Source organism: Temnothorax americanus, unplaced genomic scaffold, assembly GCF_048541705.1.
Source record: "Temnothorax americanus isolate GAGA-0224 unplaced genomic scaffold, ASM4854170v1 Scaffold25, whole genome shotgun sequence".
Taxonomy (NCBI): domain Eukaryota; kingdom Metazoa; phylum Arthropoda; class Insecta; order Hymenoptera; family Formicidae; genus Temnothorax; species Temnothorax americanus.
The window spans coordinates 2,272,915-2,290,989 of NW_027509391.1; the positions used below are offsets into that span (position 1 = coordinate 2,272,915).

Consider the following 18,075-nt stretch of genomic DNA (forward strand, 5'->3'; position numbering starts at 1 on the left):
TAGAATTGCTTTTGTCAGCGAGCTATGGATGTATTTAAATTAGCTAATTACATTGATGTTATTGTTTCATTATTTTTAAAATTGTTGCAGAGAAAGCTCTACGGTTGTAATTAAAAATAGGAAGCCGGGAAGCGAGAGGCGCGTCTGCGGCTATTGATTTTCAAATCGCGTGATCGGAGAGAGTGGAATATGGCGGCTCTGCGTATTTCAAGCCTGAAGTTAGGTTAGGCCGCCCGTGCCGTGCGGGGCTCGAACAGGATGGCCAACCGCCTGACTTCAGACGTGATTGGATTGGACGTGACGACGTTGAGAGACGTGCATCTCTCTCATTTCGTCAAGATACAATTTTTATAATTTATCGAATTACTGTTCGTTGGGATTTGCTTGATTCAGCGCCGGTTCGGGTAAGATGTTTTTTTTTTTGTTTTTTTGCTTTTTTCCTTTATTGAAACTGCTAGCGAGAGACATCTTCGTAATGCGCACGGCTTCGACAGCCTCGGCTGTCGAAGCACGTGTCTCGTTGTAGCCGCGTGGTATTACGAACGGGGAGCGAGAGGCCGGTAAGATGAGACTGAGGACTCGCTTGATTAACATTTACATTCGGCACAAGTGCATGGACGCGCGGGACGGCGTCGGAGCTTCCAAGAGGACTCGGTGGAAGAGGGTGCGTCTGAAGAACGTCCAAGACGTGGAACCTGACCGGGAGGGCCTAACCTCCAAGAGCGACAAATCTACCACGAGTTCTCTTTATAATTCGCCTGTGATACCTGTTAATTTCGAAGCGGGCTTCATCAAGCTGTTCGCAGAGTCTGAGAGAGCACCGAGCAAGTCGAACGTCAGTACGCTGGTGTCGAGAAAGTCGGTGACGAAACTAGATGTAGATCCAAATGTAGTATCTAAAAGTATTGAAGTACGTGATATAAACGGGCGAATGACTGGATCAGATTCACAGCTGTATCAAAGTGACATTCGAGAATTAAGGAAATTGGAAAATAATACGGATGTTGATTCGAATGATGGTTCAGATTCGAAGAAAAATAATGTTAGAGTTAATGAAATAAATATGCAAATGCTCCCTGAAGCGCTACACCGCCAATTGTTCAGGAAGGACGATGAAGAAGACGGTCTCTCCGAGGAGGAAGTTAACAGCGTGAAGAAAAATTTAGGCACATACGGTATAAATGTGGAGGACGCGACCAGATTGCCGGACGTGAACTTGAGGCTACCAGCTTTAGAAGGAAAAGATATAGAGGAGCATTTCTATAATATTGGGAAAGCGCAAGCTAAGCCGTATTTAGAAATCATAAATGACGTTATCAGGGACATTCCCGAGGTGCCGACGCAATGGCTCTTCAAAGAAGGATGGACCAGATATACGGCGGACGGTACAGCAGAAAGCGTAGATTATCCGCTGGAAGACGGTGTAATTTTCGACGTTGAAGTTTGCATGAAACAAGGCCCTTTGCCTACTCTAGCTACCGCGGTCAGTAATGAAGCCTGGTACGGTTGGGTGTCGAATTCTTTGGCGCACAGTATCGGTCGAACGTTTGACACGCAGTTCGCACCAAGTATGCTTGTTCCTATGGAGAGTAACGGAGAGGAATACGGATCTAGACTTAATCAGCATCAGAAGAAACCAAAGATTGTCGTAGGTCATAATGTGTCGTACGACAGAAGTAGAATTAAGGAGCAGTATTGGCTGAATTCCACGGGAACTCGTTTCCTCGACACCATGTCGTTGCACGTGTGCGTCAGCGGTCTCAACAGCTATCAAAGAGCGCTATTGTTGTCCAAAAAGGCAAACACGGAGAAGGAGTTCTGGCAGTCCACCACTTCGTTAAACAGCTTGAGAGAAGTGCATAAGTTGTACTGTGGCCACGAGATAAGTAAAGAGGCGAGAGATTTATTCGTCGAAGGTACTATTGAAGATATTAAGAATAATTTCAATATGTTAATGTCCTACTGTGCCTCTGATGCAGTTGCCACTCACAGTATACTACGCAATCTATTCCCGCTCTTTCGGGAGAGATTCCCTCATCCGATTACGCTGGCCGGAATGTTGGAACTCGGCTCGGCGTACTTGCCGGTGAATTCTAATTGGCAGAGATACTTGGAGGAATCGGAGTCGACGTTCGACGACTTGAACTACGAAGCGAAATTCACTCTCGCCAAGAGGGCCGACGCTGTTTGCCATCTCATGCACGACGAGAAATACAAGGAAGATTTGTGGATGTGGGATCAAGATTGGAGCACGCAGAAAATTAAGATGAAAAGCAAAGTTTCGAAAATAAAGCCTGTTGGCGTGGAAACAAATGTAGCGGAAAAAGCGAAAGAGCGGTCAGACGTTAACAAGTATTTATCGGATGACGAAGAAGAAGAGGAGGATCCGCTGGCAAAGGAATTCGCGTATTTGGAGGAAACCAGGAATTTGTTACCAGCTAGAATGCCGCACATGCCGGGATATCCAGCATGGTATAGGAAGCTGTGTTCCAAGCAAAGCGAGGAAGACTGGACGCCAGGTCCGCAGAATATTAGCACTTCCATGCAGGTGGTTCCGAAGCTGCTGAATCTGACGTGGGAGAAGTATCCGTTGCATTACATAAAGGATCACGGTTGGGGAATTCTGGTGCCTTACAACGACGATCCTGACATCGAGACTGAACTGCCGTTGAAGAATCTTTTGGAGCAGTGTCCTTTGCCAGCGTCCAGTCCGTCCAGGGACATCTCCGACGACGCGATGGCCACCTTGAGCACCGACGTGCAGAACGATCTTCACAAGATGGAATTCTGGCGATTTAAGAAGAAGCAGAACGAGTCGTACAACGAAACGTACAAGGGCACCGGCGTATGGTGCAACGTCGATCTCGACAATTGCTGCTACTTTTTCAAGCTGCCGCACAAGAATGGTGCCAATTACAACGTCGGCAATCCGCTCGCTAAGGACTTCCTTAACAAGTTCTCCGAGAATGTACTCGCCGGCTTGGACGTCAGCGCCGCGGAGGTGCTGAAGATCGCTCGTATGCTGTCCTACTGGCGTAACAATCGCGACAGGATCATGTCGCAGATGGTGATATGGCTAGACGATCACTCTTTGTCCGGCATTATCAAGAGAATGAAGCGGCACACGCGTTACGGCGCGATAATACCTCAGGTGATTGTTTCCGGTACCTTGACGCGTCGCGCCGTGGAGCCCACGTGGATGACAGCGTCAAACGCGCACGTCGAACGAATTGGCTCCGAGCTCAGAGGCATGGTGCAAGCGCCGCCAGGATACAACATTGTCGGCGCCGACGTGGACAGTCAGGAATTGTGGATCGCCTCGATCATCGGTGATGCGTACTACAAGCGTATTCACGGAGCGACGCCTTTCGGCTGGATGACCCTCATCGGTACCAAGTCCAACGGCACCGACATGCACAGCGTCACTGCCAAGGCCATCGGCATCTCGCGCGATCACGCCAAAGTCATCAACTACGCCCGCATCTACGGTGCCGGCCAGAAGTTTGCCCAACGACTGCTGAAACAGTTCAATCCGTCTATGACGGACACCGAGGCCGCTTCTAAGTCACGCAAGATGTTTGCTCTTACCAAGGGTAAGAAGAAATTTCGGTTGAAGGCTGAATTCGTCAACGACGACTTGGAGGATATTCCCTACACTTCCTCTCAGGCATATCAGTTAGCGAAGGCGTACGGCAAAGGGTTACAGGACATTTTCCAGAAGAGCGAGTGGACAGGCGGCTCGGAATCAGCTATGTTCAACCGATTGGAACAGATCGCCGGTAGTCAACATCCAGTCACGCCGTTCCTCAACGCCAGATTGAGCCGCGCCCTGGAGATCACCAATACCGACAATGACGACAAGTTCTTGCCCACCAAAATTAACTGGGTGGTGCAGAGTGGTGCGGTAGACTTCCTTCACCTGATGCTGGTCTCCATGAGATGGCTAATGAGAGATAACGCTAGATTCTGCCTGTCGTTTCACGATGAAGTGAGATATCTGATCCCATCCAGGTACAAGTACAACGCTGCGCTGGCCATGCACGTGACCAACCTGATGACGAGATCGTTCTGCGCTTCTAGACTAGGCATGAGAGATTTGCCGATGTCGGTAGCGTTCTTTGCTGCCGTGGAAGTCGATACTGTCCTTCGCAAAGAGTCCACACACGATTGCAAGACCCCGTCGAATCCTCACGGCTTACAAAACGGATACGAAGTACCACCCGGGGAAAGTTTAGATGTTTGGGCCACCTTGGAAAAATCCGGCGGTTCGCTAGGCTATTGGCACGATGCGAAAAGTCGCAAAGTTAAATCAGACGCGGATCTCACCGCTGAAAAATCGCCGCGGTCTTTCAAAAAGCTACTTAAACGGAAATTATAAAACCCATTTCGTATCGCGATTTTCAAAAATGTAAAATTTTGTCTCAATATTCAACTAAAAGGAAAATCAATGAAGGGAGAATAAAATTAATGGTATTTTTAATTTAATTTCACAGATCACGATGTCGTCTGCAACGAAGCGTAAATATGTTTTTCAAGAACTCGACGATATGACCCTTCCCACGGATTCACAAAGCATCGTACGAATTGTACAGGCGCGCGGCCACAATCTTCACGAAGTTGTCACGCCTACCGGAGAACAGTTCATCGTCTCGATGCCCACCAAATTTAGGCAAAATATATGGGTGAAGAGAGGTGACTACATTGTTATCGAACCAATCATGGAAGGCAAGAAAGTCAAGGGCGAAATTGTTAAGATACTCACAAAGGTAATTTATTGTCTTAAAGCAATTTAGCAATACTATTTAGCGATATCATTTTTTTTTTTTTATTCCTTCTGTTTATCGTCTCAAACATATTCTCTAATTTAAATAATATGAATAAATATGTGCATTTTCAGGATCACATAAAATGGTATCGCGCACAGAATTGTTGGCCGACAGAATTCGATGAGGATCCAAAGAGGAATGGACATTCAATACCAACGAATTACACTAAGTGCGACGACGAAGAGCTTTTCGTAAATACGAATAGGTGCCCCACTAATCAGAAAATAAGTGATAATGAAAGTGATTCAGATTCTAGTGAATCTGATTCTCATTAGAGCTCGTGACTTTTCTTTTTAAAATATAAGTTTCAAATTATGTCCGTCCTTCTTGAATTTGGACAGCGACATCGCGGGTCTGCGTAAAAAAACGCAATCAAATAAATCCATTGCTGATGAAAAGCGGAATGGGTAATTGGGAAGGCATACAAAGGTCATTAATGCTAAATTGTTGTTGCAGGTGTTTTATGAGCAGTAATTTATTCATAAATCATAACAAGAAGTAAAATAGCAAATTAATAGAAGGATTTACATGGTGCAACGTATTTGTTACTTGTTATGTACTTGTTATGAACAGTGATTCGTTAATAAATTCATACATAAATAATTAATATGATACAATATAATATACGAGGTATTGCCATATTCCGATATTCTCTCCGATATCGCATTTTGTCAACATTTCTGCTGTTACACCACCAGAACTACCAATTCTAATTATAGCTGTCGTTAATTCTCGTATTTTCTCATAATTCTCATAATTTTCAACGATGATCTTTACCATATTCAAATCCCATCTAAATCTAGAATATCTCTTCTATTAATTTGCTCTTTTACTTTATCTTGTTTTGTTTATATTTATATATTTCATGTCTTTTATGAGATGCGGCAGACGAAACCTTATTTTGTAGTGTACTGAATATATATTTTAATAAATATCGAGTGAGAACAGAATCAGTTTACATTAATAAAAAAATTACGTTCAAAAATTTTATCTCGAGCTTCGTCTGCCGCATCTCTTCGTCTTCCTTCTTTTTCCTGCTTGTTGGATACCACCAGCGACGAAATTAACCGGCGCTGTATAATTCTAAGGGCCCATGTTAAAGATATTGAAAAATAATCTGGCAGATAAATCATTTTCATCGCTGTCGTCTGCCTATTCCTGTTGATATACATACATAACTTTGTAATTAAAAAGTACTTTTTCTATTTTTACTATCGCTGTGTATATAGTTAATAATATAGTTAATAATAAAACTATTTTTGCAACATCTCGAACTTGATTTTCTATCCTACTCAGAATTATCGTAAAATTTAATTTAAACTAGCTTCTTGCAAAGAATTTGAAAAATCTTTTTATAGCTTACATTCTCTAAATGAAAATAAATTTTTTGCAACAATATTTAAGCCATTTATTTCACTTTATTATTTTCAATCAAGTGATTTACTGCTTTTTGAGCAATCTTAAAGCTGCTTATTTCCTCCACCAAGGAGATTACTCGATTGCCATCTCAGCGAATTTAAGAAGAGGAAATCTGAAAGATTTAAAACGTACTCGTATACTTGACCCAGTTTTTTATCAAGTTTCCTGTATCCAGTGCACACGATTGATATTGTCCTGGCGACGGTTCACATCTTTGCAGCAAACTCGCAACTCGCTAAATTCGATTTACGCGTTTTCAGAAAAGTTACGCCACGTTTTTTGCCGCGTCTATCAGAAGTTTTGGTTATGCCACATTTTTTGCTGCATCTATCAGAAGTTTCGACAGAATGACATACTCATCCATTTCAGCTAAAACGAACTTGTGATGATGTCATTTCCGTATTTACGTGAGATTAATGCTCAAGTTTCCTTGATGTCTGCTTGCGGCAATTTTTCTTATTAAATTAAAGGATTTACGGAACTCCCACAATAAAAACAAGTGAATATAGAAGGATATTCTAATGGATTGATTCTGTGAAATAAGTTTATAAATTAAGAATTGTTTTCAAAATCAATTTTATCTCCTATCTCATTTTCTCTCCAAAAGCTAATTCTCTTGGACTTATTAATTAATTATAAAAACAATTTTTAAAATTGTTCAATTTCACTTCGTCATTTCCTACAAATTAAAAACAACCGGACACGTGGAAAATTTTTAAATTAAACAGGGACAAAGTACGAATCAAATTAACAACAGATTTCCGCGGAAACATTTCGCAGATTTATAAAAACTATATGTTTAAAGACTTAAGAATATTTTTAAGGATACGACTCAACGGGAATTATTAATAAAAGTCCGCTGTTCCTTTCTGTTTGAAAAAGATAGATATATACAATATGAATGCAAAATCTACGCGACGAAATGTTCTGTTTATGACATAACAAAAAAATTGTGTTACGACTCGCATTAGAAACGCGTTAGCAAAAACGATTTATTTTATTTCGATTTAAGAAGTCACTTCGGCACAGATAAGGGATGATTTACTGGCTTTGGCTCGGCTGAATCCTTTTGACGTGGAGCAAACATAAAGCTGAAAGGGAGAAATATTACACAAATGCTGGTAGCACGGAAGAAACAAAAATTTATCTCGATTTATGTTCTCTAGTATGCGGAAAAGAGATTTAACGAGAGAAAATAACAACCAGCCGAGTTATAATATTTATTATAATAATAAGTGTGTGTGTGTGACACAGGACCGATACTGCGATACAATATACAATCAATTAGAGAAAATCCCATTTACTGGTTAGATCTTGGTAGCCTAATAATAATATTTCTACGTGAATTTTATAATATTTATTATTTTAACATACTACGACAATATATAAATTAAATTTCAAAGTTTTTGAATTCTTATATTTTAAAATTTCTTAATTTTCCATTTTCAATTTCGGAAAAAAGTAACAATTAGATGCGAGTACATGATAGTACCAATTTTATGTACCTTTTTTAAAGAGTAGATTAAGTTTTAATTTTCTGTATATATTAAATAATTTTTCGTAACGCGCATGTACACATTGATTATATTATTCTTTTTACTGTTTTTTTTTAGTTTTTTATTTAGATTGAAAAGTGAATTTTTCGTGTATCTCGGGGGACAAAAACCATGGTTGCGCGGTTTGACCGAGATTTTTTTTCAACAATTAAAAAAGCGCATGTTACGGACACGTAAGCATTATCACAGGAGCATTCACTGTAAAAATTTATTTCATGACAAGCCTGAAATAGTTTATATTTTTTTTATAAATCATATATATATTCTTTATAATGTTATTATGGAATTGTCTCTTCTGTCATTCGTGTAGTATTTATTAAACAATGCACTTTTTCACTGTCAAAAAGATGATCTGCAAATAAAATTGTTATACAAAACTATATAGTTTAACTCGTTAATTAATTGATAACGATGATCTACACAGAATTATCAGAATGGAAAGGCCGCCAGGAGTTAAATTATCTACAACTTTTTCATGCTTGCAAATCGAATTGATAAAAACCTAATCTAAAATGCTCATATATTGCTTCCAAAACTTTAAAGTGATTTCAAGAGAACTTCGAAACACAATCGAGAAAAAGTATGTAATTAAGTTTTAAGGTTTTAAGAAAAGTTTTCTCTTCGAAAAAATAATGACTTATTAAGCCTGATCTACAATGTGTTCTTTGCTTCCTGTTTTCCGCTCTTACCTCTTTGCGACTCTCTCGTATTTCGCAATTCCGTCGCGTAACGTGATGTTTCTTGTCTCTTCTGAAGTTCGTCAATTTTTATCTTGGGCGACATGAGACTTTAAATTCGCATGTTTTATTTCTTTGCGGAAAAAATTGCACTCAAAAGTTCCATCGTCATCTCGATATAGGAACTCTCTGGAAACAATGCGGAAACTGTCTCTGAACTTCGAAATGATCGAATATTAAAACGGTATTGGTCAGTGACGCGGAATTTTCTGCGATATAACCACCTTCAGAAAGAGATCTGATCCGATGCTATACGTTGAAGGAAATTCGCTATCAGCGGAATCTACGGACAGAGCAGTCGACAGGTGTTTGTGGTGGTATCGTCGAGATCAACGCGTTCAGTTCATACTCGGCGACGTTCTATCGCGGATGACGGCTCGTTCTAACATCTTCTTCGCGATAGACGCGATTTAACTTTCGCTGGTATCAGATCGATATAGCGCCGATTGACATGCCCAAACAATCGGATCGGTGACCTTGCATAATAAGCCGCGAAGACACGTGTTTCACTTGAGATTACAAACACTCGTGTGCTTTTCGAGCTGATATGTTGCTCCGACCGAACGTTGTGTCTCGCGAACGCTAAATTGTAAACAGCGCGTCTTCCAGCAACGAGTCTCAGAGTTCGTTGAATTTCGTTTATATAACGATCTGTTGAAAGTGGAACTCGATCACTGCAATATTGCAAGCTTCCCGGTTATATTGCGGTTTCATCGTCGGAAATTCGAGAGAGTATGTGGAAAAAACTAATAAAAAAAAAAGACAAAAGTGAAAACAACTAGCAATGTGCGAAAATTGTGTATAGTGACGGGGCCGATCGCGGATTGTAACGCTGCGCAAATATTCAAGCGGCAATTTGCGTGATATTTGCCTATTGACACTTCGAGTACAATTATAATGATAATCTAATTCCAATTAAATTATGATTATAATTCTTGCGATACTTGGCAGCGAAACTTGAGCTAAATTGGAGCGTGAAATAATTCGTTCATAATAGTGCGAATGGATAGGGGAAACGTTTATTTTGCCAAACAGCAATAAACGTATTCACGCTTTTATCAGCACCTTACTCAATTTGCGAGATTGTCCTCAAAGGACTAATACGAACATTGCATTTGGAATTGCTTTTCACGTATGCAGTCTTGGGATTCGGTTGGAAAAGCTATAATAAGGACGCACGAGTGCCTATTACCTTATTATCAGCTTCGCGTTAGCTTCCTTCCACTATTCCGGAAGGATTCTGGGAGAAGAAAGCCTCTACCGTCGCAAGTGAGTGACCCATTAACAATCAGCAAAAGAAGGTTTGCTGACGTTGGTTATCGAGGCGTTTTTTTGTTTGCGCGCGCGATACTGAGACTTGTGATAAATCAGAATGTGCATACGCGAAGGTGTCGTCGCGATGAGCCGAACCAACGTGTGACATCCTCGCGAGGAGAGTTTCGAAGCATGGGGACGTCGAGCATGGACGAGAACGACACGCTCGATTTCTGGCGGGACTGGGATCTGAGCAACCTGACCGAGGCTGAGTACCTGAGCAAGGTGCTGGGGGACAAGTACATGCCTCTCAGGCTGGCGATACCGCTCACGATCGCCTACGTGGTGATCTTCATCACCGGGGTCTTCGGCAATGTCGCCACGTGCACGGTCATCATCCGGAACTCGTCCATGCAGACCGCCACCAACTACTACCTCTTCAGTCTGGCCATATCTGATCTCACTCTACTCATACTTGGTGAGCGAACGAAGGATGGCACGCAAATGTCGGGATGCAATTGCTTCTCCGTGTTGCCTTTGTACATAAAAAAAAAGAAGTATAAGAATCAAAACTTATATACTCAAATTAACGCGTTTATTGTTTCGTACATATACAACAATCTATAATATTCTTTTGGTTGAACTATGTAAAAATGACCTTGTTCAAGCAAGTTTTCGTCGTTTAGTTTAACACGATATAATCTCATTTCAAGATTTCCATGTTGAAATTAAATATATTTTCAAATCAAGAATATTTTTTTTTCCGTGCACTTCGAGCGTTATATTTGTAGACCGATATTCCTCAAGTTTTAATCTTAATCAATTGTTTGACGCGATTATACCTCGTTTCTCTCACCAGCGCAGTGAGAACCAGTAAAAAGAAATCATGTTAGTGATGTCTCGATTAGGATGATCTTGTCAGATATAATGACTTATAATTGCTGATAATAAAACTGTTAATAATTTGTACAAAATAAATATTCTCAACGCAGAGTTCAAACGAGATAAAATGCTCGGTTTTAAGTAAAGAAACTGAATTTACAATGTTCTTTTAAAATGTAAAAGAGTATTTTAGTAATAAATAAAGGTAGATAGCATCAGATATAACAGATCTAACATTCCTAGTAAGTTAATACTCCATGCGGAATCAATGTTTAAACAACTTTTAATGGTAGCAAAATGAAAGACGCTCGCAGACGACTTTAATAAAAGAATACCTCTATAATGTAAAACGAAAGAAGTATAGGAATATATATGATACTACATGCTTATTGCTATTTAAATAAAATATGAGCCTTAATAGGATGTTTGCCTAAGTATACAAACAAAATCTCTGCCTTCACGTTCTTCAAAATGTCTTTCCTCTTTATCATTCTGAAAATAGCAGATGACATAAATGTAAGATTTAATGGGACACGGACTAAGCTATTTCGCGTTTCACACAACTACGCGTTCTTTGTTCGCGTTTCATACATATTCTTTATCTCGCATAATGCGTAGAACCTTATACGAATTATAACGCAAATTATATATTCGCGAGCGGAAAGTTCGTCCCCCCCCCGCTTATCGCTCTCGCTTCAATCGGGAATCGATACAAAGCAACGTCGATGACCGAATCGCCTCTGGCTGGCAAATCAACGGCTTGTTAACTGGCACTTCGCTCGCTGATAATGCGATTTTGATAATTGGTAAAGCAATTGATAACGATAGGTGGTTTGACTAAACTGTTCTCGTTTGGATAATGCGGAATAATAGATATGCCGCGTGTCGATTTGGTCGAGAACTTGTCTGCAAAATGTATAACTTTCGTCGGACTATTCCTAGCGCAGAGTTAAGCAGGTGCAAAAAGGCCTTAATTATAAATGAGGTCAAATGCCATCAGAGGAACAAGTTGGTTCGGATTTAAAGCCGATGGAATGACAAAATGGAACCAATCCCTTTAGCGTGGTGACAAATAAAACTGAGAATCCCTAGCAATTTACGTAATTTTAACGAACGATATCGATCGATGAAAAGTATTGTAAAACTGTAACGCTTCAGTATTATTCGCACATTTTTATCACATTTACAATAGAAATGAAATATTGAATATCAGATAAATATAGGTGTTCCCTTTGTCAAAGCTGTTGATGAAATACTACAAGGAAACGACTGTAACTGAGAATGTGCTCAAAGATGCAATTAAAATCGTTTTCATCGATACTGCCGAAGCATTCAGTCGCCAATATATATTTCACATCTATCTCTCTAAATTTGAATCAGTGACTATTCCCTGATTCAGATTTAGAGAGATAAATAATTTACAACTTTGATTAATTTTAACAGTATCATTAGTAACGCTTGACGACGCGAGCGTTTCAAAACACGACGCAGGCGATCTTTCGTCAGGATAAATAAAATCAATTATTGTGTGTTATCTGTATTATCGCGATCACACACACACACAGCAACTTGACACGAGATACTCTCCTGCTTTCCTAGCATTGACGCAAGTAGATAAAAGCTTGAAATTAATCTCCGTTTTAATGTGTACAATCGCGATTGTTATCTGCACGGTGGTCTGTTTGTTCGATGGTAACAACGACGTTCGTATTTACGTCATTGCGAGGAATCCGCGAGACTGAAAACTTGGATATGATAACAATTCTACGCGAAAGCTCTGAGAGACGGGCTATTGTTGTTCGCTATTTTAAATAGCTCACTATTTTAATATGTGTAACTGCGAGAGAAATCAATGCCTGTATCGCATAATATATGAACTAATTTGAATAACATCTTGAATAATACCTGAACAGCATTCGGTGCGTGCTAAATAAGGATTTAGTAAAAATCCAAAAATTCTAGTATTAAAAACAGACGGGTACAGATAAATACAATTTCGGTCTCATGAATAAATTAAAACTGGCGTGTTCGCTAAAATTAACATATAGGAATTGTTTGTAAAGAAAAATATCGTAAAAAGTCAGCAGCAGACGTGCAAACTATTCAAACGGTCGGGAATACTGAGAGGGATGCGCCACTCACGAGAAGAATTTAATTATAAATCGGTTGTCGGTTCAGGCATGAGAGAGTGAAAGAGAAAGAGAGACTGAAATAATCGCGACCGCGTGTTCATATAGAGTTGACGAGTAAAAAGCGGTTTTGCAACACAATAAAAGATTCCGCGCTTCGTTAGGTGACGAATGTTATTGTATAACATGGGCGTTGCTTTTAGAAAACGTTAGGCACAATAGGAACGACCGAAGGGTTTCTAAGTACTCGAGGAAGCTATAATACCATTCACGATAAGTTTACATCAACTTCCGATAGTAGGAACCGGGTAGCAGGAACTTACGAGGGTTTCGGTGCCCATTTTGAAGCTTTACAAAAAGACGAACGTGCAGGACGACTACATATCGGATGACTATATTGAACAGCTTTCATGCTTTGGGAAATGATTGGAAAGTACAAAATCCGGCTTACGTCGCGACGAGAAGTACCGAAAAAAGTGCAGTTTTAATGTTATTAATAAAAATTACATCGTGCTTTATTTCCTAATTAATTTCTAATGGACTCTATAAGATGTTGTATTATTCTCTTGATGCTTTCGTTTAGAATTTCGTTCTTGCCAGATTATCGTTAGAAGAACGAGAATTAATGCAAATTGATAAGTGTTATTATAGTTGAGACATTAATTTATGGGAACAGAATTGGCCACTGCTTCCTTTTAATCTCTTTCACTTTTCGGTCTCTGTACTCTGATTTCCATTACCTCATACATTGCACGTATACGTAAATTATATTTATTCATGAGAGTTAAAATATTCATTAGAATTTAAATAGAATTAAAATTTACATTGTAAAATAGTTAAAATCAAGTAAAGAGAGACAGAAAGAGAGAGAACGAAGAAACGTGAAAAGTTGATACAAAAGCAATAGAAAAAGACTGACTTTCCATTAACGACCAGATGGCGGAATAAAAATTTTTGTCGAAAGACACCATCATTAATTAAAACACAAATATACGAATGGCGTTCATTGAATTTATTCAAGTTACAACAATACGCGACGAATGTTCAGCTCGTTTCCACAGCGAAGGATAATGCGTGAAAGTTATTTTAACTTGCGCATGGAGTGCGCGCAACCTCGTTAATATTGTCATAATGTGATACGGTATGATGCCTTCGCATTAATTACCAGCCAGGCTTAAGTCAGTCGTAAATCTGCTTTTCGGAAAATTAATTTACGCTCGCGCGGAGAAGAGGAGAGACGAATTACGCAAGTGTTTTACTCGAGAGTCGTACGAAACTTTGATGCCGACGTGCATTAAAGTAAATGAAAACGCGGAGAGATTAAAGCAAAAAATCGATTGGCGAGAAACAAAAGCAAAACTTAAAAGTGACACGGCTTGTATTATATAATTTCTGTATAATTTTTTATTACGGGAAATATATTTAATTAAACATGTATTTTTGCATAAGTTTTAATTACTTTTAAAAAGATCCAAAATGAGTATTTTTGGAACATACAGGATTTTCCAGTACTACTTGTATTTTCCTCTACGGAATCTTAGGCATTTTCGAGTCAATTTATCGAAGATTTAACGAAGCATGTATAACATTGTTGGAATAATTTTCTAATCGATCTATTAAACGCTAATTAATTATTTTAGGTCTTCCCAATGAGCTGAGCGTGTTCTGGCAGCAATATCCGTGGGCCCTGGGCACGGGGCTTTGCAAAATCCGGGCGTATGTGTCAGAAATGTAAGAAACTCCATCTTCCCTATCTCGTCTGGTCCTTTATTATCGCGCGAAGATAAATCTGCATGCTCCATTAAATCCGAGCATCACTTTTCACAGGTCATCCTACGTGTCGGTTCTCACAATCGTGGCTTTCTCCATGGAAAGGTATTTGGCCATCTGTCATCCGTTGCGCGTCTATTCGATCAGCGGTCTCAGAAGACCGATACAGTTTATCGTTGCAGCTTGGTCGATTGGAATGGTCTCGGCCATACCGTTCGCGATTTATCCCAAGGTCAATTTCGTCGAATATCCGCCAGGTTAAGCAGACACATTAATTTCTTTGCGATTATCGTAAATATCCTATAATTAATTTATTCAAATCTTATAGTCTTTTTTTTTTTTAATGCTATTTCGCAATCTCAAGTCTTAATTTTTGTTAAGATCTTGTCAGAATTTTTTCTTGTATGCAACTAGTCCAAAATATTCAAAATTTAATTTCGAATAAAAGTGACAGTTTAGTTCGACCCAACTGGCAATTTATTAAATAGCAATGCTCACGCACACAACGTTTCGACGATAGTTTTTGGTCCTTATCAAGTCTAATTTAAGTCATAAATTTATAATGTGGCTATTCCACGAAACATCTTAATAGTTATGCGCGTTCAAACGTTAAGTTACTCTTTTCAGGATCGGGGAATTATTCGGCTGATTCGGCGATTTGCGCGATGCTTCTGCCCGACATGCCAAAATACCCCCTTTACGAACTCAGTTGCATCGTATTCTTTCTGATACCGATGATCGTGATCCTTGTGGTATACACAAGGATGGGACTGAAGATCAAAAGCAGTACCAAAGAAACGCTTGGCCCGATACAAGGTTCCTACATTCACGGCGATCATCGACAAGTTCAAACCAGAAAATCCGTCATCAGAATGCTAAGTACGATAATCATCATAATCTTTATTCTCCTTCTAATAATTTAATTGTAGCGATAATTTGATGCAGTTATGTAATAAGGAACTATGCGCCATTATAAGCGCTAAATTAAAACGCTCCTATTTTTTCGTAATACTTTACGTGAACAGGAGAGTTTCTAAAACCGCGCATATAATATATGGAATTGTATTTGAGAAAAATTATAGTTCGATCATTATATTTGAGATAACGTTGGCGCAGAATTTTATTTCTACTGTTTTGCGAAATTTTTTCTCTAGCGGAAATAAAACTTTTGGCGTTGATTCCGCATTGCAGAACTGCGCCCAGTTAAAAAGTTTGCAAATGGCTAAGTAGAATTTTATAATCGGACTATAATTTTTATTGGCAGCAATTCTCGCGTACCTCTTTCTCTCTTTTTATTTCCAATATTTTTGTATTGAAAATTTTGGTAAATTAATATAAAAATTTTAGTAATTGAATTTGGCTTTCATATATAGTCCAAATCCACTTTTGTTTTTTTACTCTTTAAGTTTTCAAATTCTCTACGTGATTAATTTCAGGCGCGGTCGTTATCATGTTCTTCCTTTGCTGGGCGCCGTTTCACGCCCAGCGTCTGCTTTACATCTACGCACAGGAATCCGATTATTATCCGGACTTAAACCAATGCCTCTACATTGTGAGTGGCTGTCTGTATTACTTCAGCACTACCGTCAATCCGATACTCTACAATTTGATGAGCATCAAATACCGCCAAGCATTCATACAAACGATATGCTGCAGAACGAGAAGGCCGACGAGCAAATCTTTAATGGCAAAGGAATCTCATCCGCGTAGATGCGACTCCTCGAACGAACGAAGTGTTGTATGCTCTGTCAGGTATGAAAGTTCGAAATTTTTCATGCCAGAGATTTAAAAGAATCATAGATGTAATATATATATATATTGTATTATAGATTGCATCTATGCACACGAGTCAATACATCTTAAAAAATTTGACTCGATATGTATATATATAAGATAAATATAATTTTAATATTACATAATTATCCTATATTTTACAGTAGAACGTATTTGTTAAACACCGATATTTTTTTTTAATCAGACACCAGGTCTGTTTTCTATTGCTAAACTAGCTGCACTAGTTCAAAGTTTATCTCTTTCCTTCCAATGTAAGTAAGTAAAAAAGACTCTGAACTAGTGCAGCCAATTCAGCTATAGAAAACAGATCCTATATATTACAACAATTTTACGTTTTTTCTTTAGGTATACGATCGCTCAAGCCAAAGAGATGTTTTGTTTTACGCCGAGTCGACAGGAAAGTATCAAGGATATCAACAGAAATAATGGGAATGCAAGCAATTTTTCTCGAAATGCTTACTCGTCACAAAAGGAAGATTCATCTTCGACGTTTCTCTTTGAACGCGCGCGAGAGCATCTTCTCGCTTACCAGCAGCCTAGCAACGAAAGCACAACGTCCACGAAAAGATCAGAAGATACTGTTTCCATAGCTAAAAGCAGTCTGTGATCTATTTTCATTCGCTTTTATTTAGATGAACAGATATAATGCGCATGTTGTAAATAAAACTGTAGACAGTTTGAGGTATCGATTATAAGCGCGAGAGGCTTTACTATATTGTAAATAGGTAGATAGCCCAAATTATTTTTTTTGTCGATTATAATGCGTCAAAATTTATTTTATACTATTTATTCGAGAATAAAGTTTTACACACATATATTATGCCTGATGTTTATTTTACGCGTTCGTGAATTTATGCAATTTCAGAACGACAAATGTGTTAGGCCCCGGCACGAAAATAATAATTATCGTCAAAATGCTGATACGATTATTTCCATACGAATTACGAATCGTGATATGCTTTACATCAGCGAGCTATACTTTAATAAAGATAATTTTGCAGTAATAATGATTCAAGCGGATTCAAGTGAGTTTTTAGTAAAAAGCTCCATTGTCAATCCAACTCATTTCAGCAGTAATATTATCAGCTTGTTCCCGATCAATTCTCGACATGTAACGCGTATTTCTTTTTTTGCATAAATAAAACGTTACTTGTAGCAATTAATATCCTTCTACACGAAGAAAATAATATTCCTTTATATTAATTTTGTAAATATTTTCTCTAATTTACAATACCTCGCTTTATTTAATTTCCCAAGTTTTGCATAACAGATAGACGTATTCAAGCAATAATTTCTTTGCATTGTATTCAAGTGGCGTATGCTCATGCATTTATTTCAATTTAAATGAGATGCGTATTATTATATGCATAACGTACCACCCTCCTTTGCTTTTTCGCCTCTCGACGTCAATAAGAACTTGGAAAATATTCAGCGCCGTGCAATTATTTACACATCCGTAGGTTTAAAGTCGCGTAGACAAGTCGCGAATGATGACTTTTTGCTACGTATAAAGCAACTTAAGATATGAGAAACGGTATAATCTATGTACATTCATTTTCCCCATCACGCTCAAAAGGCGTCTCGCGTCTCAAAGATAATCAGAAATTCTTAATGCTAGGAGACCTTCTGCTAAATTAGATTTCTAGGATCACTTGATATCCCCGTCACAAGAAATTATATAATATAATAGCCGAGGGCTGAGTCTCAA

At 38.8% G+C, this 18,075-nt stretch overlaps 4 protein-coding genes across 4 annotated transcripts in view; 3 read left to right on the forward strand and 1 right to left on the reverse strand.

Moving 5' to 3' along the window:
* The window catches only part of Cep97 (centrosomal protein 97kDa), a 68,102-nt gene that overhangs the window by 6,974 nt on the left and 43,053 nt on the right, over positions 1-18,075 (reverse strand). The window lies entirely within an intron of this gene.
* Tam (DNA polymerase gamma, catalytic subunit tam) lies at positions 269-4,378 on the forward strand. Its single transcript, XM_077408935.1, has 2 exons — positions 269-404; positions 495-4,378. The coding sequence occupies exon 2, from the start codon at positions 566-568 to the stop codon at positions 4,376-4,378; it is 3,813 nt and encodes a 1,270-aa protein (XP_077265061.1). The 5' UTR covers positions 269-404; positions 495-565.
* On the forward strand, positions 4,500-6,095 carry LOC143899032 (putative RNA-binding protein EIF1AD). Its single transcript, XM_077408974.1, has 2 exons — positions 4,500-4,766; positions 4,898-6,095. The coding sequence occupies exons 1-2, from the start codon at positions 4,500-4,502 to the stop codon at positions 5,099-5,101; spliced, it is 471 nt and encodes a 156-aa protein (XP_077265100.1). The 3' UTR covers positions 5,102-6,095.
* Positions 8,838-17,184, forward strand: LOC143899022 (neuropeptides capa receptor-like). Its single transcript, XM_077408960.1, has 6 exons — positions 8,838-10,270; positions 14,444-14,534; positions 14,631-14,830; positions 15,201-15,452; positions 16,010-16,325; positions 16,713-17,184. Exons 1-6 carry the CDS (start codon positions 9,673-9,675, stop codon positions 16,972-16,974), a joined length of 1,719 nt encoding a protein of 572 aa, XP_077265086.1. The 5' UTR covers positions 8,838-9,672; the 3' UTR covers positions 16,975-17,184.